We start from the raw sequence: 27,109 nt of genomic DNA on the forward strand, positions 1-27,109 counted from the left end.
TTGGCTCCTTCACATACTGGAAGCTGCCCTAAGGTCATCCCACAGCCTTCTCTTCTCCAGGCTGAACAAGCTCAACTCTCTTAGCCTGTCTTCATAGGAGAGGTCTAAAGAGGCCTCAGCTCCCTGCACCAACCTCCCTGTACTGAAGTGTGACTCAGACTTTGGTCTTTATCTATGTGGTTAGAATTGCATGAAGCTCCCAGCCCATGACTTGGTCCAGTCAGTCCTTAGTGAACCTGTCCAGGTCCTGAGCAGACTTCTCAAATTCTTGTCTACAACATTCCTGACTCCTTCTAATATTTTTTATTATACATCTGGAAATTCATCCGTTAGACACAAACTCACTGGACACCAAGCTTCCTTGCTTCCACTGTTCATATAAATAGTCTTTGACAGTTGTGAGTGAACCTCTGGGACAGAGCAAAATAAGTGGATAAAGCTCTGGTGGCCCTAATGCAATATTGGTAGATGTGATAGTTGTATCCTATCTACACCCTTGCACCTATAGCTCTGGCCATTGGAAGTGTCACATTTTCCAGCAATGTCTTTTTCAGTGCATTTTCAGTTAGATCATATGAGAAAGCGAAAACAATTACTCTGAGTTACCTCAGGTTTAATCCCCATTTAACATGCCTCTTTAGAGTCCATGTCAGCATGTACACTGGACACAGACTCCAGATTTAATCTGTGGGATGACAGATGCCTGAGATGACTTGACACACATATTATAGTGTGAATGTGTCCTTTAAGGAGAAGTAGTGTTTAGCTATAATGTAATCTGCTTCTTGAAGAAGTAGTGTTTAGCTATAATGTAATCTGCTTCTTGAAGAAAAATTGCCGAAAGACCTAAAGCAGTTCTTTTTGCTCAAGATTATGTGCATTGTTTCATTAAAGTGCTTTTTCAAGAGCAGCTCTAAAAAAGCTTGCAAAATTGAGTGGTTTAACTTTAATCATCCCAGATGTTTGCTTTCATAATGAATTGCTGTTTGGGTTAGATACAAGCACCTTTTAGTCAGAGAATGCAGTGTTTCCTACAGCAGGAACAAGTTTTTCTTAGAGTAATAAGAACAGCTTAACCTACTTGGAATTAAAAAAGAAAAGTAATAATTGATTTAGAGAATAAAGTGTTGGAGAACAAAATTTTCTCCTTTGCAGGCTGTCCTCTCCACAGTTGTGCTTATAGTTAGTGGAAGAGCCTGCCACCAGCAGCGTTCAGAGCTCTGCAAGGCCTGTTGGCTCTCTACTGGCTCTTAATTAATGACCCACATTCTCACAGCTGCAGAGACCTTCTGTGATGTGGCTTTACCAGCAGAAAACAATGGAATTATTTATTTCCAGCTGTATCTGTCATATGAATAAAGGATGTGAATTTGTGCCAGAGGGTTGCTGTTGGCGGCAGCATGGACATTTGGGGGAGTTTGTGGCAAAGAGAGTATCATTTATAAGATTTAGAGGTCTGAGGACAAATGGTTAAGCTGTCTTCAAATGCAACGTGCTCGGTTTTTCTCAAGCACACTGTGTAAGTGAAGCCCAGTTGGCTAATTCTGGCTACAAACAGCTGCATTGTTCGAAAAAAAGTTCAAGGCCCCATAGTGGAAGACTTGAAATGAAATGGAATGCAGCCTTTACAAATGGTCAAGCTGTATTAATCTCATGCTTATTAATCTTTTTCAACAAAGCCAGCATATACCTCTGCTTTTCTGCTGAAGCCACTCAAGCTGTATCTGGTGACTGTGCCACCAACAGTGGGTAGTGGCTAAATTCTTCATTTTACCATGAGCTATAAGTGCTCACAGGACATCATCAGAGCTGTGATGTTTTGATTCTGAACTGCTTCTGTCAAGCTCAATTAATTCCTCTAAGGTAACCTTCAGTTGTGTCCCACATAGGGCAAGTATTTAATGTGCACAATGAGGACAGCATCTCTGAGGAAATGTCTTCTGTAGCTAAAGTATTGTGTAACTCAGCATCAGAAATCAAGAAATGTGAACTTCCTTGAACCAGCCTATGTAGGGAGAAGTTGGCATAGTACTATTGATTTTGGCTCTGATCAAGCACTTTTACCCAATTCTGGCATAGTGGTTGGAAGTGAGAACCGTGTTTGCTTGTGAAAGAGCAAGGTCATACACACATGCTTGTATTTGCTAGTGAACGTTCATGTGCATACACACACACTTACATATGTAGACAGACTTTTTCTATAAGTGGGGATGCTCTTGCTGTGGTTCAGGCCAGCGCATGTTCCAGAGGATTTGCCAGCTTCTGCATATGGGTTTGGGTGGAAATATTTGCTCATTGGCCTGCCATTGTTTTAAGTGCCAGAGCATTCCCATTGTTTGAGCGGGATCTTGATCAGAGGGGATTCTGAGTGAGCGAAGAGTGATTCAGCGCATGTTGCAATTAATTACTGCTTTTTTTCCTCCCTATGACTATTCAATTTTTATGAATGCTTAACAGAATCTTTGCCTAGCTTCATTAAGTGCCTTACTGGGCAAAAATAGGCAGAAGTGCTGCTAGCCTTTCCAACAGTAAGCGTGGCCATGTATTGTGTACCTGCCAAAGAGCTGGAGGAGTTATTACAAGCAACCAACCAAATCCTACCACATTCATCAGAAGCACGTATCAAATTCCACAAACTTCTGTTACTGATCAGCAGTATCAAAAGCTGGTCCACATGTGCTCCATGCACCTTCACAAATATTGCCAGAAACAGACCTCTGCAGCTGTTGCCTACAGCTGTTTGTGTTTCAGCCCTGATTTCATAGCTCTGTACATGCTGGAGAAACCAAGATGAGTGACTGCAACCAGTCTCTACAGCCACAGGGAAGGACTCTTAAACTATGCCACAATGTAAGTAAGGCCACAAACACGAACATAGAGAAGCCATACTGCTTCTGGCAGCTGATTTGTGATTTTCTTGCCAGATGGATCACTTGCTGCTTTGGGCTGACCCTCCGGAGAAGTCCTGTAGTTGGAGCTTGCTGGTTCTTCTTGGGATATCTCCATGCTCCCATAGCCTCACCTTCTCTTTAGCTGTGCAGGAGAGGAGACTGAATTGTCCAGCCTCTCCCTTTAATCTTCTTCCCTGTCTTCCTTTGCCTCTTCCCCCCCCCACAATTTTCCTAAGGGAAATAACTGGTTTCTGCTTTGCACCGTTGAAAGCTGTTCTTGGTTTCTGGCCTGATGTTGTCCTGGAGAGAGATCGCACCTTGAAAGCAAAATGCTGTTAGTGAAACACTAACAGAGCATGATATTCAGTACATGGTAGCAGTTCTCTAGGAAGCAAAATTTGAGTTATAAAGTATGGGACAGTTTGAGCAAGGATGTGAACATTTAATGTTGGTTGGAGGCATATAAAGATGATGGGCAGTAGGCATATGTCTAATAACTGTTCAGCGTTTGTACTGTCAGTGGTTCAGTACTGACATAGAAGGAAAACCATCTTGCAACCAAGAGCAAATGCTTGTCAGATGGTTTTGAGATTTATTCAGTATTCAGATTATGGGCAAAGTTGATTCAGTGTTGAGATCACAGCATATCCATGCATTTTCTGTGTCAATACCCTGCCCTTTTGGCAGCCATTTTGAGACTTCCAGTAATTTCTGATATAAAGACTCAACAGCACAAGTGTCACTTAAATACCTTCTCAAACCTGTGCTACTCTCGTGTTAAGGATTGTTTATTCCAGGGATCTGCTGACACCCATGGAATCATTCATGTGTGAATGGGAACTCTTGTGCTGGAAGGTACATGGTCCTCTTGGTTTCATGGCATTTTTTCCCTCTTTCTTCAGCGGATGGATGTCAAAAATTATAGTTTATATGTGGGAAAAATAGGCAGGTGAAAGTAAATAAATGCTTTTTTGCTGTTCTATGCCAAGCAGAGATGAGAATTCCCTCCTGGAACTTGCTGGCAAAGAAGGAGAGGAGTAAGAAATGAGGGTGTTTTTTTTGCAGGACCACAGCTAGGCTGTACAGGGGTTGAGGAGTGAGGGTTTCAGGACCTTCAAACTCTTCTGGATGGGGTGGGTTTTCACTTTATGCCCATCTGGTATCCAGGACAACCTGCGTGCAGGGGCTCACATGGGGAAGAAACATTCAGTCTCTAAACTGGCAACTTTGCCATCATATGCACCTTTTGATGTATACCTTTCTTCTCTCTACTTGCGCGTTTTTTTTTAACACATGGGTGGGGACTGAGAAAAGTACTCCTAAATCCTCACAGAAATAACTCAAACACATAACTGTTATGGGAGCATGAGCATGGCAATACCTCTCCCTGCATCTTTTTGTGTTACCTGAGAGTCCAGCTCTGGAGGGAGTGAGAGCTCCTCAGAAGGCTGAATGTCACAGTCAGCTCAGAGAAATTCACCCTGAAATGATTATCATGTCTAAGCCAAAACTAAAAAAACCCATATAAATACAGCTTTTTCTTTTTCTATTATTATTATTATTATTCCCCACCAACTTGAAGTGCCAAATAGATACTTTCCACTAAACTCATACTAGTACTTGGAAGCAAAAGATCACCTCCTAAGATTCATTATGTATCAGTAAGGACTAAAATAACTTGACTGGAAAAAAAAAATAAAATCTAGCTTTTAAAGCAGCCCTATTCTGTAGGTTGTGCTGATTATTGCTTTGTGCTGCAGGACTGTGATTTTTGGCATGCAGTGTCACATACCAAATTCCCAAAATAAAATGTTACATGATATTCTAAGAGCTCCTCAGAAGCTTTAAAAAGGGATTTGTCCACTGAGTGGGTATCTCTTCTGGTGAAGCCAAATGATGCAGCAGGAATGGTTTAAGAGGGGAAAACTTTAAACAGCAGATAATTAGTCATTTTAAATAAGCACGAGGAGAAAAAAAGGAAACCTTCCATCAGTTTTGTGTTCATAAAAGTTGTCAGCAATCCTGCTTTGATTGTAAAGGGTTTACAGCTATATGTTTGAATAGCTAAAACATCTGTTCAGCAACATTGTGAAATCATTGTTTTCGGAGCCCTTGATAAGGGGGACTGCTGAGTGATTGGCTCATACTGGCTCTACAGGCAGCAAGGGCTGTACACTCAGTGGTCACCACTCGCCTTTCCTCCTCCTGGTCAGAGGAAAACGTAGGAGACAGCGACTATTTAATGCGCAATTTTCCTTTGAGAGACAGAGAGCAGGAAGTGCCTAGGAAATGGTTCACGACAGAAACCTGGAGCTGTAAATAGGAGAGAGGAGGAGGAGAGCTCATGGGTGCAGTTTGTGAAAGCTGAAATACTGATACTACAGCAGCAGAACAAACCCAGACTTCCGTAAGAGCAAGCACATCCTAGGCCATCCCGATGGAAGGAGAGACGGTACCTGAGTCCAGGAGAGCAGCCAGCAAAGCCACACGAATTGCTCTTGGAATCTTTGTGAGTGGCACTGTTGTGCTTGGCACTGCACTTTTCTTGGGTAAGTGAAAAGGTTGAGGCTAACCTCAATGCAACCCTCCCCAGCCTGGCTTCTTGATACCAGCGTTTGTGCTCCACAGTCTGTTTTCATGAAAATCTCAGTCTTTTCTTCTTTTCCCCTCATTTTATACTTATGCTGAAATGGAAATGTGTCAGGAGAAGGATTTGTTGTGGGAACGCTAGAGCTAGAAGATGCAATGTGAGCTCATGTAACTTTCTGAATGCTGAATTATGTTTGGATACTCAGTTGAATGTGTTCTCACTAGAATTGGGTTCTTTCACAAAACAGGGAGAAACGGGTGAAACTATGCATGTCACTAACGCTGGTTCCAAATGCACAGATTGTGACCGATGTGCAATAATATTCTGTTTCCTGAAAATGAATCTGTAGTGCACACATTCTATAGAATCTTTGGGTTTTCCTTCATTTGGTTTTCATTTAGGGCTTGACTAGCATTGCTGTAGAAGGCTTCAATAGTGCATATGCTTGCACATTTTTTAGATCTTTCTCATCTTCTATAATGAATCGCAAAGTCGGCTTTGCAAAAATCGGAAAGATTACATCCAGGATAAGATTAAAACGTTTTGATCGGACTCATAAGCTGTAACTGGATGAAATAGAGAAAGAATTAGTTTTTCTTTTCCAAGATTGGACTCATCTGTAGATTGATTTTGTTGGAGTATTGCGTGGAAACACATCTACACCTATAAAATTATGTGAAGAAGTATAAATGAACCCAGAGCCACAAAGCAGAATAAAGAAGAGAAACCAGTGTTATATCTTGTAAGAACTTTCAGAGGCAGATACTGGCTGAGAATAATTGAGCCCAACTCTTCATTTCTTTAGACCAACACAGATTTCCCTGGACTGGAGGGAATGTAGCCTCTAACCGTTATTTGATTCCCTCCAATCCTTTATAATTCTGTGATCTTGTTTAAAAAGTCTGTTTTACTTATCATCACAACAGAAAACTACGCTAGGTTCTATGTAAAATATTTAAAGCACCAGGGTTGCAATTAGTGACTGTTTATCTGTTCTAGAGCAAAATTTCCAAACATTTGAAGGCAAGTAGTTCGTGTACAAGTGAGTAACCCCACTTGGTTCAACAGAACCCTTTGTAAATATGAGTAGGTTTGAATCTTCAACTTGCTAGTGCAAAATATTGTTTCTAGATGAAAAACATTGTTTTTCATCTCAAGAATAAAATATCAAACACCAGAAGGTAATGGAGAGACCTTATTTCTTTTTTTTTTCTTTTATTTTAACGCTAGATTGTTTATTGCTTGTAAAAAGCAGACATTTGCCACCGTAGCTTGTCAGAGATAGAATTGTTCTATCCATAGACCCGACGTGAAAATTCAAGCAAATATGTTAATTCTTAGACATAGTTTCTAAGGGTGCTGAGGTCTATTCCACAGCCAGTGTCAAAATTTTCATTGGCATAACTGCTAAGAAAATAAAAACGCTGGCTGTGGGTCAACAAAAATGTTCGTAGGATTTGTCTGGGAGTTGTCCAAGGTTTTCAACCAAAAGAATAAAGGAAAAAAGTTAAATTGTTTTGGCTCAACATTTTATCAGTGCAATGTTTCAGAGTTTCATTGTGACACTCTTGTTTGTAAGTTTGAGTTTAACTCTTTTTTTTAGATTTGTTAAACTGTAGAAAAGGAGACTGTTATAACTGGTCATGTGAAACATTTTAGGTACCTCAAAATGACTTCTTCAGTTTTCATTTATTTTACAAAACTTGCTGTTTCTGGTACACCTGGAATGATTTCCCTTCAATTTCCCACACTGAGGAGTGACACGTAGCCTTCTCCTGCTTTTCTTGTTTTTCTTCTCATGAGTTCCTGCAACTCTAAGAAGGAATTTGAGAGAATTATGTATTTTTATTTACTGTTGCTCGGTCTTTCCAGCTGTAGCCATACTATGACTCCAGCAGGGAGCTACCAGAGGAGTCACTTGGCATCAGACTGGGTCCTGCTTGCAGCTCTCTGCATGGTGGTGTGAGTTGTAGCAGGAGAGGACCCACCTCCTGCTTAGGAGCCAGGGTCAGAGCAAAAAGAAGCAATTCATTCTCCAGTTCCCCAGGAAGGAAAGAAGTCAGGCAACTTTGAACTTCAATTCGGTAGCCCCTCCTCCTGACTTGGTAGACCCTGGATTTCTCAGATTATAGGAACATCCACACCATTTGCTTCTGCATATTGGTGTTTTCCCTTTCCAGATTTTTTAGGGGAACTTAACTACAATGTGTATTTGCTTAAGAATCTGGAAACAGGTTTATAAAGGAAGAAGCGGGGACACTGAGTGTTGTAACAACTGTAGGTAATAATGTAATTGTTAGTTATCTTAACAACAAAAAGGTACAAGAAAGAAACCAAGTAAAAATTTTCAATCAATATTAGCTGTTCATTGAAAGGTAAATGTTACTGCCAAAGAACTGGTTTTAGTTTGCTATAATGGTGATGTTGTAAATGGAACAAAATCAGTTGAAATGGTATTTTGCTTTTGTTTATAAGTATCAAAACTATGAGGGCTACTTCAGATTCTCTACTGATTCATTTTTGTTCTCCCTAACTTCCGATTAAGTGCAAAAGAATGTGCTTTATTAAGGAAAAAAATCTAGCAATCTGTCAAGACCTGGATGGGTTGTAAAAGGCTAACTTTAAAAAAGGGACAAGTTGGGAGGAGAGCAACAATTAATAAGCATATTATCTATTATTTGTGTTTCATGTGGCTCAAAATCGTATTTTGGAGACCTCGACTTCTCTTATTTTTTACCATTCTTCAATCTCTAAATGCTTCAAAATCTCATGTATTTCTTGGCTAATTTACAAAGGTGGTCTCACTGTGTTCATGCAAGCTTTGGTAAAGTTATCCAGAAATAGTTTTACATTCTCAGTTTCTGAGTAAATCTGATTGCAATCCAGCCATTTCTGTCGTTAATTGTCATTAAAGCTATGAGGCTGGAAGAAATTAAACTCTCACTTTAGTTTTTTTATCGTAAAATTTTCCTGTGCTGAAATACCATTTCATATTTTCCTATCCCTTTTGAGCGGCATATAACCAAAGGAGAAATAATTATCAGTGCTGGTGAAATTATGATACCTTGATACATTCCATTATTGTTGTTTTTAATTTATTTTTTATTTTTGCCATGAACCAAGTTATTAATATAATTAATATGATTAGACATTTATTTGTCTACTGAACACATCTACTGAGTCTTATTTCATCTACCCCTTGGGATTCTCCCATCCTCATCCAAAGTATCAATTATCTGCATATTTGCTGCCTGACAACAGTGTCTGCAATTAAGCTTCTGTGGCAGCTGTAATACAAATTTTTAAAAGATGGGCAAAATTAACTGACAATTTCATAGTTCTCATCAGCAAAGGTTTTAGAAGCAAATGCAGTTACAATACATTTGGGAGACAATTCAGACAGAAACTGTACTGTGCTTTATAAACCATAGCTATCCCTATGCCCATTGCTGACTGGTGTATTCCAGGCTGGAATAAGCAGACCCTGAAAGCATCCTGTTGGTGCTAGGTCATGCTGGTGGGGCTGTGCAGCTTGGTGCTTCCAAGCAGTGTGAGCCCCACAGCTCAGGAGGAGCTGTGGATACCCTGTGGAAGGTGGCTAGATCACTCCATGTTGCACTGCCAGCTGTGGAAGTTGCATCTCTGGAGGATGGTAGTGACAATGATTAATTGTCTGCATTGTGTTGGTGAGTAGGGCTGAAATGCTGTGCCAGGTGCTGTGCAAACCATATGCTGAGAAATAGCCCTTGCTCCATCCTGCCTACAAGCAAAGCAGAGAAATGAGGCACAGGAGGGCAAAAGTTTTTTTACAAGCTGCAGTATTTACTTCATATGCATTCTAACTGCTTTAAATCCACATAGCCAGAGATGTGTTGAGGACAGCTTGCACGGACATTTGAATGATCAAGTACACAACATTTGGCTGCAATGGTCAAAATTAACTACAAATGATCTCATAATGGTTTTCCGTTTTGCAGTTAGCCAAGGTATCATAAAGTTTCAGCCTAAGCAACAGTACTGTTTGACCCCAGAATGCATTGAAGCTGGTAAGCAACAATTTTATTTTCTCTATTGTATCATAATTGTAGTATGTTAATGAAATAATTATCCTGTTTAGTTTTTTTCATGAGACATTTTACTCAGAAATCATCATTAATAATGAGGGTAAAAAAGTCCAACAAAGTTTTAGAAAGTCACTGTTTAAGTTGCTAAAGATCTGTTTATATTCTGCAATTGAAATTAATGTTTTAAATTGTTTTAACTCTATTCTACCCAGGTTAACTCAAAGTTTCCCATAGGGCTTATTTATTTTTTGGCTAGAAACAAAATATTGGGTGACTTGACCTTCAGGTGTATTTTGGTGTTCCAGTAGTCAGAAAACTAGCAGGTGAATTCCTAAGCACAAAAATGCTTCAGGGCCAGATCTTGCACAGACTTGCACAATTGTAATGTGGTGACTGTGACTCAAGATCTACTAATTCCTTATCAGCAGGCTCTCTTCCCCACACAGAGATACATGTGGTAACCTTCATAGAGCTGGGACATCTATTAGTATTAAATGTGAACTAAAGGGACCAAGACTGATAGGACCTGAGACACCAATTTTGCACTGGTCAGTTTGGAGAGTTTTCCTCACACTAAATCAATAAGAGTCTTATATTGAATATAAAGATCAAACAGTAGTTAGCCCATCTGGAAATCTGCCCCTAGGGTTATTTTACTGGAAACAAAGTGGACATTGTGTGAATTTATAAGAGTATTTATTTCCATTATGAGCCATTTTAAGCTGATATTGTGAAGTGTTTGGTGTGAGAAATTCTGTGGGACTCTGTAAATTGCAAAATTTGCAGATCTCAGCATTACCAGGATGTTTCTTGTCATTCTGCTTCTGCTCTGTGCTGCGCTGATGGTGCTCTTGGTCACCGTGAGCACCATGGTCTGTGGCTGATTCTTGAATGAATGCAAATACCTAAGTAAGGTGGGATGACTAATCAAAACACTACCACTGCCAAAAACCTAACCAAAACAAACAATTGTAGGGGCTTCATCATGAGCTTCACAACAAAAAAAAAATGTCACTTATAAGTTTAAATCTGAATTGGCTTTCTTCTTCTCCCATGCACAAAAATTAACATGGAATTTTGGGTAGGCTCAGCAGGAGCTGGGTTTTTAACCAGGGCAGACTTGGACACCTGCATGTTCCAGCTCAAAGTGCACTGAGTAGTGACTACATAGTATCTCAAAGCCTGAGCCCTGACCTGCTGTACAGCTTTTCATGAGAGAGAGAAACCAAGGACGGAAATATCTTCAGTGTAGTCAGTTTGAGAGTTTCTCATATGAGAAAGAGAATTGCAGCTGAGATATAGAAATACCATTGGAAGATTTACTCTAAGTGTATGAAGAAGTTACTGCATGCTAGAAATAGTACCATAAAGTCTGTAAAAGTTAGGTGAATTCCTGCTAGGAATTTTAATCAGTTATTTGGCTAAATCTCAAAACACATGGTCATTCAGCCAAAAAAAGTCCAGCATCCACATATTCCATGTAACTCAACCCATGTAGATTTATGGCACGGTCACTATAATGTGTGAAAGGGCTAATGGTTTTAAGCTAAAAGAGGGTAGACTGACACTACATATAAGGAAGAAATGTTTTACTATGAGGGTGGTAAAATACTGGCACAGGTTGCCCAGAGAGGTGGTGGATGTGCCACTGTTGGGGACATTCAAGGCCAGGCTGAATGTGGTTCTGGGCAACCTGATCTCGTTGAAGATGTCCCTGCTCATTGCAGGCGAGTTTGACTAGGTGACCTCTGAGGGTCCCTTCCAACCCAGACTATCTTATGATTCTATGATTAGATACTCAAAAACTAAGTCTCTAGCTTGTCAGATTGATCTCCCTTACCAGTCTCACCTGCAATAGCAACTAGCAAGGATGCAGTCACAAAATGGAGCTGAAAATACTACAGTTACCTTTTCCAGTGAATGGTAGATGAGAACTTGATTTGTTTTCCTGTGCAGCTATTCAGCTTAAGGTAAACAGTGCATAATTTCTGGAATACTAATTGCAAGCTGATTGATATGTGTGCTACTAAATTCCTCAGGCAATTAATTCTATCATGGCAACAATGAAGAGCCTGTCTTCAGGAGTCTGGCTCCAGCAGTTCACATTCCTGCAGTGGTGCCATGGTCATTGCTGTACAGCACTCAGGGACATTCATTGGAGGTATTTTGCAGGGGTTTTTGCTTCCCATGCAGGCACTGTTGGGTGCTAGAGATGCTGGGTGGTATTTTTGACACTATTTGAAAAATTACAGAGATCAGGGCAGACATCAGCCCCAGAACAGGCAAAGCTTAGCTTGTAAGTGAGGTCAGCATCATGCTGGAGAGACTGGTAGATGGTAATACTCGTTTCTGGAATGTGGCCTCATGGAATTCTCTGTTTAGGAAAAAATGTTCCACAAAATTTGTGTGGTGTCTTTTTTACAGCTGCTGGCATCCTAAGCAAGATAAATCAATCTGTAGATCCGTGTGAGAATTTTTATCGATTTGCATGTGATGGCTGGATATATAATCACCCTATTCCTGAAGACATGTCAAACTATGGTGTTTATCCTTGGCTGAGACACAATGTAGACCTCAAACTAAAGGGTAAGTATGTCATTACTGAAATTGGTTGGTTGCCCTGTTACCGTAGCTTGTTAATGGGCTCATTTTGAAATGAATGAAGGCTCCAAGCTTCTTTCTGATCATTAGATAATATCCAACAGCCCAACTTGATGCTTTCTTTTAAATATGTTCTTGTTGGTTTCTTATTGAAAGTAACATTGAGACAAAGTGAATTATAACAGAATCAGAATTTGGGAGGAAGAATACAGCTGCTCAAAACCCTGCCTTATACCAAAAGAAAAGGCTAAGGGGATTTGAACTCTTTCCACCTTGCCGTAGATGGGCAGACGGGAGCTCAGGAGCACAGCACACACATTTAAGATTGTCGCAGATCCAGACAAACATCAAGCTAGGAGAATGCTTTGTCTGTAACAGTGGCCAATAGCAGGAAAAAAATACAATAAGGCAAAACCAGAGTGATATTTTCCAGTACACTTACCTAGCTCTTCACAGGCGGCAATTTATAGATTTCGGGAGACAGAGGTTGTTTGGGTATTGAGTTTCCTTCACGTCGCAGTTTAAGCTGCCATTGAAGTACCTGAGCTGTCATCAGTGAAACAGAATGCTGCTTAAGAATGTGTGTCTGGAGGAAAAAATAGCCCTGGGGTGGAAACGTGTAGGAAGAGAGGTATCTTAATGTGCATGTGACTTCACTTTGTGCTATACTTTGCAGCAAGGCCAAAGGCTTCATCAGGAAGCTGTGCAGACCAGCTGGGGAGAAAGGGTGATGATTACTGTTAGGTAGGAAAACCCTGCCAGATTCTTATAATCATTGCTAAAAGTGAGTCATGCATAAGAAGGGAGATATGCAAGATTTTGTTGATGCTGGTGGTTTGCTTGAGCATTGCACGTCTTGGGCACATTGTTGACGTAAGAGCCTGATTTGAGGACACCACAGAACAGAGGTCAGTTTCAGGATGTTGTGTTTAGTTATAGCATTTATTTATCTCTTAGATTTTGTACATACGTGCATGTGTAGGCATCAAAGCCCTTCTCCACTTGCTTTCTTCAGCCATATCATATTCTATTTTTCCACCACTGAGTATTTTTAAAGTTGCATTCGGTTTCAGAATATTAATTTGGAATCTCAGTATAGGATATGATCTGATGACTGCTGTTTTGAGTCTGCTGAAGATGTCACAGAAGGAAAGATGTCACACAAAGGAAAAAATATTGCCAGAGCCTGTTTTAAGTTACGTTTTGCATTCTAATTGTTCTGCTGCCAGAATCAGGCTGTATTAGATAACTGCACATCCTGCACGAACCACAGCCACAATGAAGCCAGTCCTAATTGAATATAGAGTAGTAAGCTGTGACTCATCCTTAATTTCCTCTTTTTACAGAGCCTAATCAAGAACATCATGCTATGCCATGGTTTTCTTACTGCAGTCCCTTTAGAAGTTGCTAATCCATAGCTAGTAAAGTGCAAGACAAAGAAAGAAACATCAAAGTGAGAAGTATTTGCTTAATGGAAACTCTATATTAAAAAAGGGTGTAATGAAGTGCCTGATAATAATATATGGCCTAAACTGCTCCTTGGCATGGTAAAGGGACAAAGATGTGAAATGTTGGGTGGTGTAGAGGAGTTGATTTAATATGACATTTGTCATCCTCTCCTTAGCTTTCTGTTTAATAAAGTTTCCAAAATATAGTCTTGGTAATAAAAAAAGGAAAGGAAAAAGACAATAATAGTGTTGGATGTCAGTGTTGGTACCTGAAATAACAAGGCATAACTTCAGCCTCTATGTGTATGTTTCAGCTTGAGTTACATCGATAAATTAACTCAATACTGAGTTATTCATTTGTGGATGACCAAAACCTTGCTATCAGAAGTTTTAGCAAGATGAAGAACTCTTGCATAGGGAAACTGACATTTGGCTGACCAGACCTTGGAACCCAATTTAATTTCTCTTTCCTAAAGAACTCTTAGTGGAACTATATACTTCACTGTAAATATCCCTGTTTGCCATTCAATAGATGAAAAAGACCCAGTCTTTAAAGAGCTGATTATTAAGTAAATTTTATTTTATGAAATACTTATCACATTAAAGAAAACTATTAATCTCCAAGTGATAACATGGCTTGGCCAGAAAGCCACATTTTTCATATTTGATATTCTTTAATGTGATATAGACGGAAGTATTTATTCAGGCAACATGTTAAAAATTGGTGTTACTTAAAATAAATTATTTGAAATCATCCAATCCTTTTTCTGGTCCCTGAATTTTCCTGAGCCTTAGGCAGAAAGGGATTTTGGGTATCTGTACAAAGACCTGTGTATAGCCTTTGTTACACAAGGGTATCTTCAGTCTTCTGGAAGCTTCATTTCTTGCTGAGGGGCAATTGCTACAGAAGATCTTCCAGTTGCTAATGGATAGCAAGTGTAAAAATTAGTTTTGCCTTACCAAAAAGTGGTAAGTGTAGCTGTATAATGTACTGAACACTGCATTAAGTGTTACTGGGTTTGAGAGAAAAGCTTTTTTTTTTTTTTTCTCCTTTTTTTGTGAGGTTGGAGACACTCAAGAGCATACAACTTTGCAAGTGTCAGCTTCAAAAAAGGGCAGAACATTTTCTGTATCAGTGAGCATTTTCAGAACAGAACATTTTCTGTATCAGTCTTATTCAACTTGCTTATCAATGACCTGGGTGAAGGGCTAGAATGTACCCTCAGCAAGGCTGATGATGATACAAAGCTGGGGGCAGTGGCTGATACACCTGAAAACTGTGCTGCCATTCAGTGTGGCCTTGATAGGCTGGAAAACTGGGCGGAGAGAAACCTAATGAGGTTCAACAAGGGCTAGTGTAGGGTTCTACACCTGATGAAGAAGAACCACAAGCACCAGAGGAGGTTGGGGACTGACCTACTGGAGAGCAGTTCAGCTTAGAAGGACCTGGGAGTCTTGGTAGGTGATAAGTTGACTATGAACCAGCAATCATATATATTTATTGCTTCCATGGCTTTCTCTGGCTGTTTTAGGATGGATTCAAACTAAAATAAAATAACAATTTTATATTTATTTTCCATCCTTTGAGGGTCACTTGGATTTCTTTTTCTCCTCACAGAGGACTCCACAAATCACATGTGTAACTTATGTTGGTCTCCTAGCTATACAAAATGGGTAACATCCTAACCTGGTGAAAGCAGTGGTAGCTCTCTCCTTGGACATCAACAGCAGGATTTCATCCATTGTGGAGAGATACGCAAAAGATAATTGTAGATAGCCAAAGATATGTCAAAAGCAGAGATTTGGGGGGTTGGTTATAACCCAGATCCAGGTAATAGACATCTAATGTTTAGGTTAAAAAATTTAGTTCCTTATAGAACTGTCCTGGATCAAAGTACTCTTACTTCCAGTTAAGCATTCCTGTCTGGACCAGGCTGTCTGTGACTTGAAGACAGCCTTTCATTTGCTGATATGATGCAGGCTTGTTAAAAAGTGCCTCTAACTGGTTGAGCACAAACTCTGTCAGTGTCAGTGGGTTTCTAAGGAAGTTCTTGGAGTACTTCAAAATGGAAAAATTTGCTTTGACTGTGGCAAAAAGCAAAAGCTACCTCAAACTGCAACTGTTTCAGCCTTATGTCAAGATTGCAATGTCTCTGTGAGCTAATAAATATTTTTCACTTGCCATAAAATTTCCTGCAAAGCTCTTTGTGTTCCTGCTGAATTTTTCCAGTTTGATTGGTGACCTTAATTAAGAGTTTAGGAGCACTATTGTCTTACTATTGAAATGCAAGTGGCTTTGTTTATGAATAATTCAGAACTTGGAAGTCTGAGGCAAGTAAATCAGTGCCTATTGCCTGTGGTGAATGTTGATCCTGAACCAAGCAGTTTCTTTTCCTTTCTCTGAAGTCTGCAGAACGATGATATACAACTGGGGTTTTTGCTTGGTTTTTGCTTTTTTTTCTTTTTTTTTTTCCTTTTTTTTTTTTCCCAAGTGACCATGCAGGAAGCAATAAATTAAAAATAAAAAAAACCCAACAAACCACACAAACATTCCTAAATCTCAGCACTGCAAACGAGCTGCTTTGAGTTATGTGAATCATTTGTGAACGAGTCTTCCAGGCCTTTTAACTTTGATTTATGTCTGTGGAAACCGGTTTACAGATTAGGTCTCCATACTGATCCTGGCCCAGCGAGAGACCTACTCCAGACTAATTTGCTGCACTAAGCTTTCTAGTGTGGCTATTTTCCGAATGACAGTCAATTTAAAGTGAGGAATTTCCAATGTGGCAAAGAGAAAGAAATGGAGACTTTTAGGAGGATATGGTGTGTGGGTTTTTATAGAACATGAGACAGACAGCAAACAAAATAACTTGGCAGTGTAGGCAGCTTTTCCCAAGATGATCTTCAGCGGTGTTCTTTAGAAAATAAATTGTTTTTAAAGTAGAACCAGTAAAGTAAAAATATCTCAGTGTGGAAATACATACTGTTTGGCCATAGCATGGTCTTTTCAGACAAGACAGAAGCTGGTGTTGAGTAGCTGCTGTCAGTGTTGAGTGGCTGCTGTCCTGCATGGAGGACCCTGTGCAGCAGGGCTCTCTGGGGCTGTTTTCTCTTCCCCCACCCTTCAACAGGTGCTCAGCTGGGACTACTGGGATGGCTTGGCTGTGGTCCTTGAAATCTGTAATGTAAATGCTGACACCAATCCCTAGGTTTCTGTATTAGCTGACCTGTCTTGGGATTTTTTTCCTCCAGAGGTATCTGGTTGAGACCTGTCCCTAGCAGAGAGGGAGAATACCAACAGTAAATAAAAAGCAAAACAAAACCCCAAAACTCAGAGGTTATTTATGTTATTGCCTCCAATATCTTCGTGTTGGATAGGTGCTCCTGGATAACAAGATAGCAGCAATCAGCACAGTGCTTAATGCGATTTTGCTTGATCTTTTCTACCACAAATGGATCTCTTTTCAATGGTGCAGACTTTTTTTTTTTTTTTCTCAGTGGTCCAGATCTTTCCTGTAATGGTTTATTCATTTAAATTTACGAGAAAACGTAAGTGGACAAGTCAGGTAAATCTCTCTGAGCAAAAAGTTGATAACTTTTCATTATAATAAGGTACCTGAGTTAAAGGTGGAGAAGTTAGGACTTTTTCCAGGCTTTGTGGCTGCTCAAAATGAAAACTGTATTTGTAATGGATGATTTTGGGAAACCATGAGTACAGAAAGGAGATAATTTTGGTTCCTAAATGAGGTTTTAAGGCAGTAGATTAACTAAGCCACAGGATTCCCACATCATCTCCCTTACTGGGACACCAGAGTGGCATCCAGAGCCCTGACTGGAATGGTAGTGGGGTTTATAGCGCACTGCCTTTCCACGTGCAGCACATTTCCCCTGGATTTACAGCAACCCTGTTTTGGCTGTTGCCTGCAGAAGAATGGTATGTTTTTTATATCTACAGATACTGAATTTCAAAATAGCTATATGTCTGTACTTTGGACTGGTAGCTTTGCAGAAAGAAGATACGTACCTTGGAAGGTATAGCAACCCACCACATCTTATTCCTGTTTTCTGAGTAACAATAATAATTATACAAGTATGTGTTGAAAGTCTTAATATAATAAAGTAAACCTAATGCTGCCATTTAGTACAGAGCTCTGCCTATATTATAACAGCTGGGGATCTTGCAATCCTCTTGTTTAAATGCAGTTTAAGCTCTTGTGCCTAACATTATAATGCATGTGTTATCTCATACAGCATAATACTGGGAGGCTAGAGGGACAAGGTAAAGGAGGGTGGGAAATACTGTTCAATGGGTGAAGACATTATTAAAATTGGATTTATGAACAGAGGCTCTCACATCCCCATAAGATGATTTTTGGTTTTGTTGCAGTTTGTATAGGATAATGTTAATTGACTTTTGGAGGAGCTCACGTGATGTGCTTATCTTTTCATATAAAAACTCAGAGAATTTACAAAATGCTGAAACTAGAAAGCAACAACATTGCCATTTAGGAAACACACTGTATATTTGGGCACTGACCAGCGTTAGGAAGCACTTACTTAAGCACAGCTGTTTGAATGCCATTTCCATGGAAACTTCCATACTGCCAAAATGGATATTCAAGAGGACTGGGCAAAGTCTTAGTCTTCTCAAAGGGTGAGGGGGAACCCATAAATGTCGGCGTATTAGTTGGGTTGGTTTGTGTGAATATAGCATCCTTTCATGAAACTGCTGTTCGGGAACATTTGTTTGATTTACTTGATTTATGTTACCTGGGAATATATATGAATTAATTAATTACTAAGTCTTCACGCATTCCTGTAGACATGCATATTAATTACATCCTCATTAATGCAACATTAATTCATAATGATTAAATGTTCTATCATAATATCAGAGGAATTAGGAATGATGGGCTGGTTATTTTCAAGAGTCACTAGTCTATCCACAGTGACATTGACACTGCCGTCAAGAAATAGGTTGATGGGCATTAGTTGTATCAAGTACAAAACATGTTTTCCTGAATTGATTGATTAATGATGTGTTGATCCTCATGAAATGCGTTTAAGAAAAACCCAACAAAACAAACAAATAAACAAAGAACCCTGCCAGCCAAACCTACAAAATAAAGGAAGGGGTGGGGGAGACAATTTATCAAAACAATGCAGGCCTAGATTAAGGCATCAGCTGTACAAAGGCAATTCTGCAGAATGAGCTTCTGGAGCTCCAGAATACACAGTAACATTTACTGAAAATTAAAAAAAATCCCCACAAACAAACAAACAAAAAAACCCAACAAAAAACCCACTCAAGCAACAAAACAAAAATGTAATGGTTTGAAAATATGGAAATGATTATATTTTAAGGCATATCTGAGGCTATGTAAAAAAGGCCTTCGAAAAGGGACCCATCACCACACTGATTGGCATCCTGTCTGCTACTGCCTTCCGAAGAGGTGGGAATATAGAATATGGCAGTTGGTAGGACAATCTGAGTTGTGTCTAGTACCCCGCATTATTTCATATTCCTGTGTGAACAAGGAGATTGTTTGTATGAAAGTTGCTTGAAGTGATTATTTTGAGTTCTTATGTATTCCAGTAAGGTGATTTTGGTGACCTGATTATGGGGAACTGAGGGGAAAAACAAGAAAGTAGCAGAAGGCTGATTAAAGAGGGAACACAAAACATGTGAAAGTAGAAATAATATATGTGTTGGTAAAATTTAAAAGCTACATTATAAGCACTAGAAAAGTGTATTTACTAGTTATTTGATTTTATTTTAGACTCAGAGGGAAAAGCTTTATTTAGGCAAGGATAGTTTTAAACATATGGAGAAAGATTTGTGCAAGCCTTTGGTGTTAGCTTGTTTTTCCATGTATATATTTAGCAAACACAAGAGAAATCTGGACCATACCACATTAGAAATTCAAAATAGGTATTTATAAAACGCATTTAAATAATTTTTGTAGTGCATTAGGCTCTAAGTGCTTCCTTTCCATTCCTCTGAAACTGAACAATGTTTACAGCCACCAAGAAAAACAAAGGGGAGAAAGAGCCTTAATGTCAGTAAGGTATTTTTAAAAATTTTTTTACTACAGGGGTGAGAAAATTTTCCTTATTTGTCATCTTAGTTGTGAGGGAGTGAAAATTACACCTTTAAACAGCGTGTTTTCCTTTTTTGAATCCTGGAAACAAAGTTTTATTTAAAAACTGATCATTCGCAGCTCACTTCTTATAAAGAGTCTGGGGGAGATGAGGACTCCAGACTGTACACAGCAGACTATCAGTCTGCACCAGACACCTAAAGTAGCAAGAAGCACTGCAGAATGAATCACAGAACTGGTAGTTTACAAAAAAGTAGATGAATTTAGGTCAGTTCATATTTTAGGGAAGCCTCAAAACCCAAATATTGCTGTCAATTGTTAATAGAGGAAATGGGCTGTACTATATGCTAAAGTTGAATAGCAGGAGAAATTATCAGAATAACTTGTCTTTTAAAAGCATAAAGGAATTTAATCCAGACTTGAAATTATGTATTTGAAGTTGGGTTACACTGGTGTTGGAAGAGCTGTAAGTAGGCTTCTGCACCCTGCACTAAGGTTTGACTCTGTAGTGTTTTCCAGGCAAGAGAGAACTTGCTCTGCTTTTCTCCCAAGGCTTCCAGATGCAAAGCAGCTCTGAAATGGAAGATGGGCAGTTGCATTAATGTGGGAGTTTGACCTGTGCTAATAAGCCTGTGAAGAGGGATAAAGTTGTACTGAAACATTAAACCTTGTGACCTACAGCAGGAGATGTCCATGTCTTTTTCAGGAGAGTAAGAGAACAGATTTTCATCTAAGAATAACCTTGGCTTGACTATACTTGTCTTGTTCCAAAGAAATACATGTAGCTTTGAAATATGTCAGTTAAGTCTGTCACTTCCTTTTAGAACATATACACACACATATATATATTTATTCTTCACTCTCCCATTTATACCTCTCTCCAGCTATAGGGGTCAGGTTTTAAAACTGACAAGAATAAAAATATTTGTATCAGATTTCCTACTTGGGTGATATTGTAAACTGGACTGCTTGTGTTGCAGTACATTAAACTCATATTTTCATGTCACAAGACAGGAAAGTTACCATTGGTCAAGCTATCACAACAGTCTGGTGTATAATATCTAGATGATGTGGCCAGTGCTTTTTGTTTTGAGGTAGAACATTGATCATCTAGTAGGCCTTCGTCATGAAACTTACCATTGTTTGCCCTCTTTTGATTGACTTTGGGCTCTGGAAAAATGAAACTGGAAACCAAATATTTTAAATGAGTATCAGCAGACTCCAAACCCTTCTAAAATTATCACTCTTGGAACATGTAAGTTCCCATTACAATAATTAAGACTATGCATTAGTCTAGCTGTGATTTGCATAACAGCAGCATGGTTCTGAAGTTTTTTTTGAATGCCTGTTAGCATCTTGGCCGAATCATTGCTCTGTGAACTGTACTAAACTTGACTTTTTAAATCCAGTGTAGAGGGAGTTTGAAGAAAGGGCAGTGCCTTCATGACACAGTTGAATTCCTTAGATACCCTTAGTGGCACCAGTGGAGTTTTCTACTTCAGTTTTAGGGGTTACAGTTGATTTTTAGGAACTCCTTTGCCATAGCTCTTTGATGTGAAGAAAATATGGGATTTAAGGGTTAGACATGCTATATGAAGACTAAATTAATCATAATTTACTTATGGCTCATGGTCCTCAGGGAATGACATTCTGCACACAAGTGTTGTGTGTTTGTTTAGATTTTGGCAATCAAACCAAGCTCTGAGTAGGTTTTTCTCTACTTTTAAGATGAAATTCCTCACAGGACATCCTTAAAACCTCCAGCTGCTGGCATCAGAGGATCTCTTTCAAATTTCCGAAGGATAACTTGGGTTTTGCTGCTTCACAGAGGTAGCACATAATAGTGCTAACCTGAGAAGGAAACAAAGCTTGTGGCCGACAGCTGATAGGTCTTTTATTTTTTAATTCTCATCACTGTAGAAACCTGAACTCTATAGGTGTAGACCAGCATAGAGAGGAGGGTGAAGAACAAAGTATTGTTCAAGAATTAAAAGAAAAATCCACCTTTTCTGTCATCATTACTTTGCAAAGAAATTCCCTTTCCACAGGCAGAGTTCCTGTATTTTGGTCTACAAAACTGAAGCTCATAAACATGCAATATGGAGCAAATACCTGATTGCTGTCTACTGCTACCCAAACCAAAGGGAGAGTGTGCTATTGCATTAAGGCTTTTATAGGGCCTTACTGTGCACAAAGAGAAGCTTCTGACTTTGGCCCAGTGAATGGGAAGGCATGGGTATATGAAAAGTCTTTGGGCTATTTTCTGGATCTGCTTCTGGGAACAATACATTACAAACTGTTTCCAGTTGTAGTACTGAGCATCATCTAAGCAGTGCTGACCAACTCCCACTGTCACTGACATTAAAGGGACTAAAGGAGCATTCACCATCTCCAAAGCATCAAGCCCTTTGAGTGTTTGGATCAGCTTCAGCAAGCTCATAAAGGAGCACCATTACAATCAGTAGGACTCTGATATGAATTAGATAAGGAGGAATTTATCCTCTGTGGCTCACTTTCTTTGTCTGCAATTTGTCTGCAACAATGGATAATGTCTGTATCTCCTTGGTCCCAGATGTCTAAGAATGCTTTGAGATCCTTATCCTAAATGTATAAAGTGCAACTCCAGGAGTAACCATTAGATTATCTCTTATGACCTTTCTTGTATCACAGACAATTATATTACTCATGTAATGAAGCTCGATAGCTTGCACTGGGGTAAAACATAATTCACATTGGCTAAAGCTGATCATCCAGAAATGCATCAAGTCTTGAAGACGTTAAGGGTTAGAGAAACCATTATCTCCTCTGGTCGCTTGGCTCCAGTGGTTAATCACTGTCACTGCTAAATCTGTCTTCATCTTCCAACTGTTAGTTTTCTCTGCGCCTTTTTTCGATAAAGACCTCTTCGGCACCAAGCTTTTTCTAAGGGTGGAGTGCTTTCATACTGTGATCCTATCACCCTTCCATCATCTCTCATGAGACAAATAATGCTCCCTCACTAAACGGCTTCCCCCTGCCCTTCTATTTCTCAAGATATTCCACTCAAAGAAAAACCAAATGGTTGTGATGTTTTCTGCACCTTGTCCAGCTGTCCAACATTGTTTTTACAGTGGGCCAAAGGGCAGGTAGTGTTCCAGTCTGTCTCACCAGTCTGTGTACAACAATAAGATAATCTCCATATCTGATGCTTCTCTCTTTTTGCAGTCCATGACTGATGCTTGTGTTGCTCTGGGAGCTCATGTTGAATTAGTTGTCTGTTTCTAGCTTTTCACTCCTCCCACGTTACAACTTTGGAGGAAATGGGATGTCCCCTTTGGGCTCTTGTATGGTTTTGGGGTTTTTTGTTTAAACCCCAAGCATATTCCCACTGGGACACTTGCACCTGTAGTTGTTTGGGTTTTTTTTCAAGATATAAAGTATTATATTTCAGATCACCATCGTATATCACTGTGCAAACACTGCAGTTTGCATTTTCCACATACAGAAGATGTTTGTAGAAGGATAATGGAAACAAAAAAAGGCGCTACTATCCTTACTAGCGCAATGTATTCTCCATATCTGGGGTTGGAAGTTGCAGAGAAAACTTCCAATTTTCTGTCTAGAACGAGAAATAAGCTTAGCAAATTACAGTGTCTCTCAAGAATGCAACTCAACTGTATATGTTAGAATACTGTCTGATAGCGTATAGAACATATACAATCTGCAGATCACACTGACAAATTGAATCAATATTTCTAATCTGAATAAATGGTATGCATGATTCTTTTCCCTGCAAATCTGGCTGTACAAATCCCCTTTTAATGCACTCCAAGCCTTTAAGAGAGAAAGGTATAGGATTTCTCAGTACTGTAAATAAAATGCAGTGGTTGAAAACCAAAGTGAAGCTCTGGAAGACAGTAGGCTGGAAAATCAACAAGGGCTAGAAATGGAAAGTAAGATTAAAGGTGACACTTAGCCACAAGACTATTCTTAGCAGCTTCAGAATAGTATGCAGTTAAATAAACACACACACACCAGCAAAGCTTACTTTGTAAAGTGCTTTGCTCTCACTTCTAACAGCAGATGATTGCTATTTACTGTAGGGTAGTAAACCACAGGAAGCTAGCCTTTTTTAATGCTCTTGCCCTGGAAAAAACAAGTGTCTGAAGGCAACTCAATATAAACTCTTTAAACTCTCTTCCTTCCCTTCCCAACCCCAGCTCCCCCCACCCCAGCTGTGGTTTTCTTCCTTGGCTGTCTATCTGAGCATCTACAATTCAGACAACTGAAGGTCACTCCCAGCTATGGAGCATTTTTTTGTTGGTGATGCTCTCTGCGTTTTGTACAAGAGCCAGGGAAAGCAATGATGCCAAGCTGACCTGGGCTGCCGGAAGTACAAGAACTTTGATTTGCAATGGGAAACTCCCTGCCCTCATCCCCTGGGTAGAAGAAAATGAACGATGAAGCAATTTACAACCTTAGAAATTTTAGGATACCATGAATACCTTTAGCCAGTTTCTGACTGTGTCATAGTTGCTTAATAAGATGAGTTATGGTATTTCAGTGCTGAGGAGCAGAATTACCATTAGGTTTTGACACTTGCCATAGCTAAGTTTTAAGCGAAGGAAAGCATAAATTTTGCATGTGGACATCCTGTGCATATGGAAACATGGACAATTAGGGGTTGAGATCAGTAGCACAGGCCAAGATCCCTTTTGTCTTAAAGAATGACTTTGGAATTAATTTGAAAGTGAAGGAAGTAAGAGATGTGATTAAATAAGAGCTGCTTTGCCATTCAAACATGTACTTCATGTTTGGCTGGAGAAACATGATCACTGACTTTATATTCAAGGTGGCTTAAGCTACCCTGGTTCTCTTTGCATGTCCTGGTGATTTTTTGCTATGATTTTCTGCTTAGTATTATTGGCAGGCTGGTGTTGTGGGTCAGTAGCTGCAATAAGTTGTTAAATTATGGTTCATGCTAATAGTAATTCTGTTCTTTTTCAGAAGGCTGTAAATCAGCTTAGATTGTGGGTTTTTTTAATCTCTAAAGTTAGATTCCAACTCTAGAACTGTAACATTTAACTGGGAGCTAACAAATGAACTATTATTTCAAGGGCTGTTTTTTGATATCATTGGAGTGCTGTGTATTTCTTGTCTGGCCAAAGCAATTTGTTCCTAAAAAATCTTATTAAAAAAAAAAAAAGTTTGAAGTCCCAAACTGGAATATTGCATTGGGGCATTGGAGCTTTTAATTTGAAAGAAGGCTAAGTTAAAGAAAAAGAAATAAGTTGCCATAAGAGCAAACTCAATATCCTTCTCAGCACTGAGAAAATTGCTTTAGTCAAAATGCTGGTAACCCTGATCTCCCTAACTTGGCCACAGTTTTTAACTCCAGCTCCTGGACTTGAGAGAAGCCTGCTAGACTGAACTTCTCAGTGTATTTGTACAAATACAGAATCCCCCAGTGAGGGGTAAGAGCAGGTGCTTGGGAAGACAGAGTGGGGAACTAAACAGCAGGTCTGTGATTATCTCATGAGGCTGAACATTAATGGATCTGTGGTGGTCTTTCTCTTCCTATCCCTTAGAAGACCTTGTAGGTTTTGCTTTCATTCTGGTGTCCAAAGAGAAAGTATCTGAAGCCATTAAAATTTTTCAAGGTGGGAAGTGTCTTTCCAGCTAGATATAGTTAAGAGCTGAATTTTTTCAGAGGGGCTCCAGCTCTTCAGAATGCTGTGCTGTAGAACTTGGCGTGCACTGACCCACATGATCAGAAATGCTCAGTGCAGGACAGGGGCTGCTGCAACCTGCTGCTATGGCGAAGCTACTCACAGTACCTGACATTACTAATTTAAAGATAGCTTGATATGTCTACATTGATTTCATTCACAGTAGTGACTTTCTTTCCATGGATACAGCAAATGGTAGGTAGCCTAATTGATTACCCATATTTTTGATTAGCATACATTGCTTCTTGTCTTGCTTTTCTTCTTTAAGAAGTTAAATATTCAAGGACATATAAAATCCATATGTATTTATGAGTTAAATAAGAAGAAACTCTAGACCTTGCATTGGTTATACTAGCTAATGCAGAAATCAAGTGGATGTAACCACTGCTCCAAGTTTGAGCTTATAAATCTCTCTGGAAGCTTAAGATTAAGGCTGTGGAAACTCCATAGCCTGGATCACATCTTCTATATCAGTGACCCCAGGATTCAACCACCTTATCAAAGCTTTCACTGTTTGATCACTGGACTGTACATCATCAGAACCAAGAATTTTCTTCATAAATGAATTCTTAGCAAATTAACAGCATCTACCCTACCTCATCCTTTACAATAGTGCAAGGAGTGTTACAGCTTCTTCTGTTGCATAATGAAATGGCTTGATGGGAAAACATCAGGTCTGATTTTAACAGGATTTGATGCAAGTGTATTCCTAGAGTTTATTTTATTTTACTGAATCGCATCCTCTGCATCTCTCCTGAGCTTTAGCTGGGCTTCAGCCACTGAATTTTATTAGCTTCAAAATTTCATGGCTGTGCAGCTCACTAGCAAGGAACAAAAGTTATTGCAATGGCTTTAATAGGAGTGTATTTTTTTCATCCTCAGTTTAATGGAGGTTTCAGTTATGGTTTCTTTTAAAATGCCATTCTTAAAACTTGAACAGGTCCAATTATTCTACTAAGAACTGTGGACATTGAAGATATGTGTTGATGATTTGCATTATATTGTCTTTAACAAGCTGAGGATTTGAAACCAAAACTACTGGGAATTATATCCAGCAGTATTTTTAGGGAAAATCTTATCTATAAATAAGAGAGAAGGATCTCATTACATCTCGCAAGGATCCAAGCAAATGAGTTTGACTTGGTTTTGGTAGGGTTTGGGGGGGGGCAGCAGGGTTGTGGTTTTATTTTATTTTTATTTTTTTTTTAAGGAGAAAAAGGATTGTAGGGAGAGTACAAGTGGCATTTTCTCACCACCAGGGTATTCTTTGACTACTAAACAGTTTGAGGTCAGCAGTATGGACCTGGGAATCTCCTTTTGCTCATCGTTCCCCCTTTTGTGTATGGCATGCTTCTTAGCTCAATACACAGGGCTGATCTGCACTGTGCCTTTGCTTATTTGAAACCAAGAGCACTGAGCAGTATAGCACAGAGAAGGCCCTTTTGAATTTTTTAAGACATTTTAGCTCTGGCTGAGCATACAGCAGGAGGGACTTGGGATGGTTCCAGCAAAGCCACTCTCTCCAGGAGTCCCAGTAACAATAAGCTAATGCTGTGCAGGACCTGTTTGGGTCTTACAAAACCAGGTGAGGTCCAACAGGATTTACTAGCTGGGCTTCTGTGCTGTGCTTAAATACTACTCTGCTTCTCTTTGCCATGGAAGTGCTTATGCTGTGCTACACCTAAGCAGATAGATCTTGTTGAAGC

The 27,109-nt window shown here is 39.4% G+C and overlaps 1 protein-coding gene across 1 annotated transcript in view; it reads left to right on the top strand.

The window, feature by feature from the left end:
• Positions 1-4,810: 4,810 nt before the first annotated feature.
• The window catches only part of LOC133218286 (phosphate-regulating neutral endopeptidase PHEX-like), a 75,696-nt gene continuing 53,397 nt past the window's right edge, over positions 4,811-27,109 (top strand). The window contains exons 1-3 of the mRNA XM_061364611.1: positions 4,811-5,440; positions 9,459-9,527; positions 11,970-12,131. Of these exons, the coding sequence (XP_061220595.1) occupies positions 5,329-5,440; positions 9,459-9,527; positions 11,970-12,131 (343 nt within the window). The 5' untranslated portion in view covers positions 4,811-5,328. The remainder of the gene's footprint in view (positions 5,441-9,458; positions 9,528-11,969; positions 12,132-27,109) is intronic.

Source organism: Neopsephotus bourkii, unplaced genomic scaffold (genome assembly GCF_033783945.1).
Source record: "Neopsephotus bourkii isolate Nb327-2 ecotype Australia unplaced genomic scaffold, CSIRO-AGI_Nbou_v1 NB_1234, whole genome shotgun sequence".
In the NCBI taxonomy this organism is placed as follows: domain Eukaryota; kingdom Metazoa; phylum Chordata; class Aves; order Psittaciformes; family Psittacidae; genus Neopsephotus; species Neopsephotus bourkii.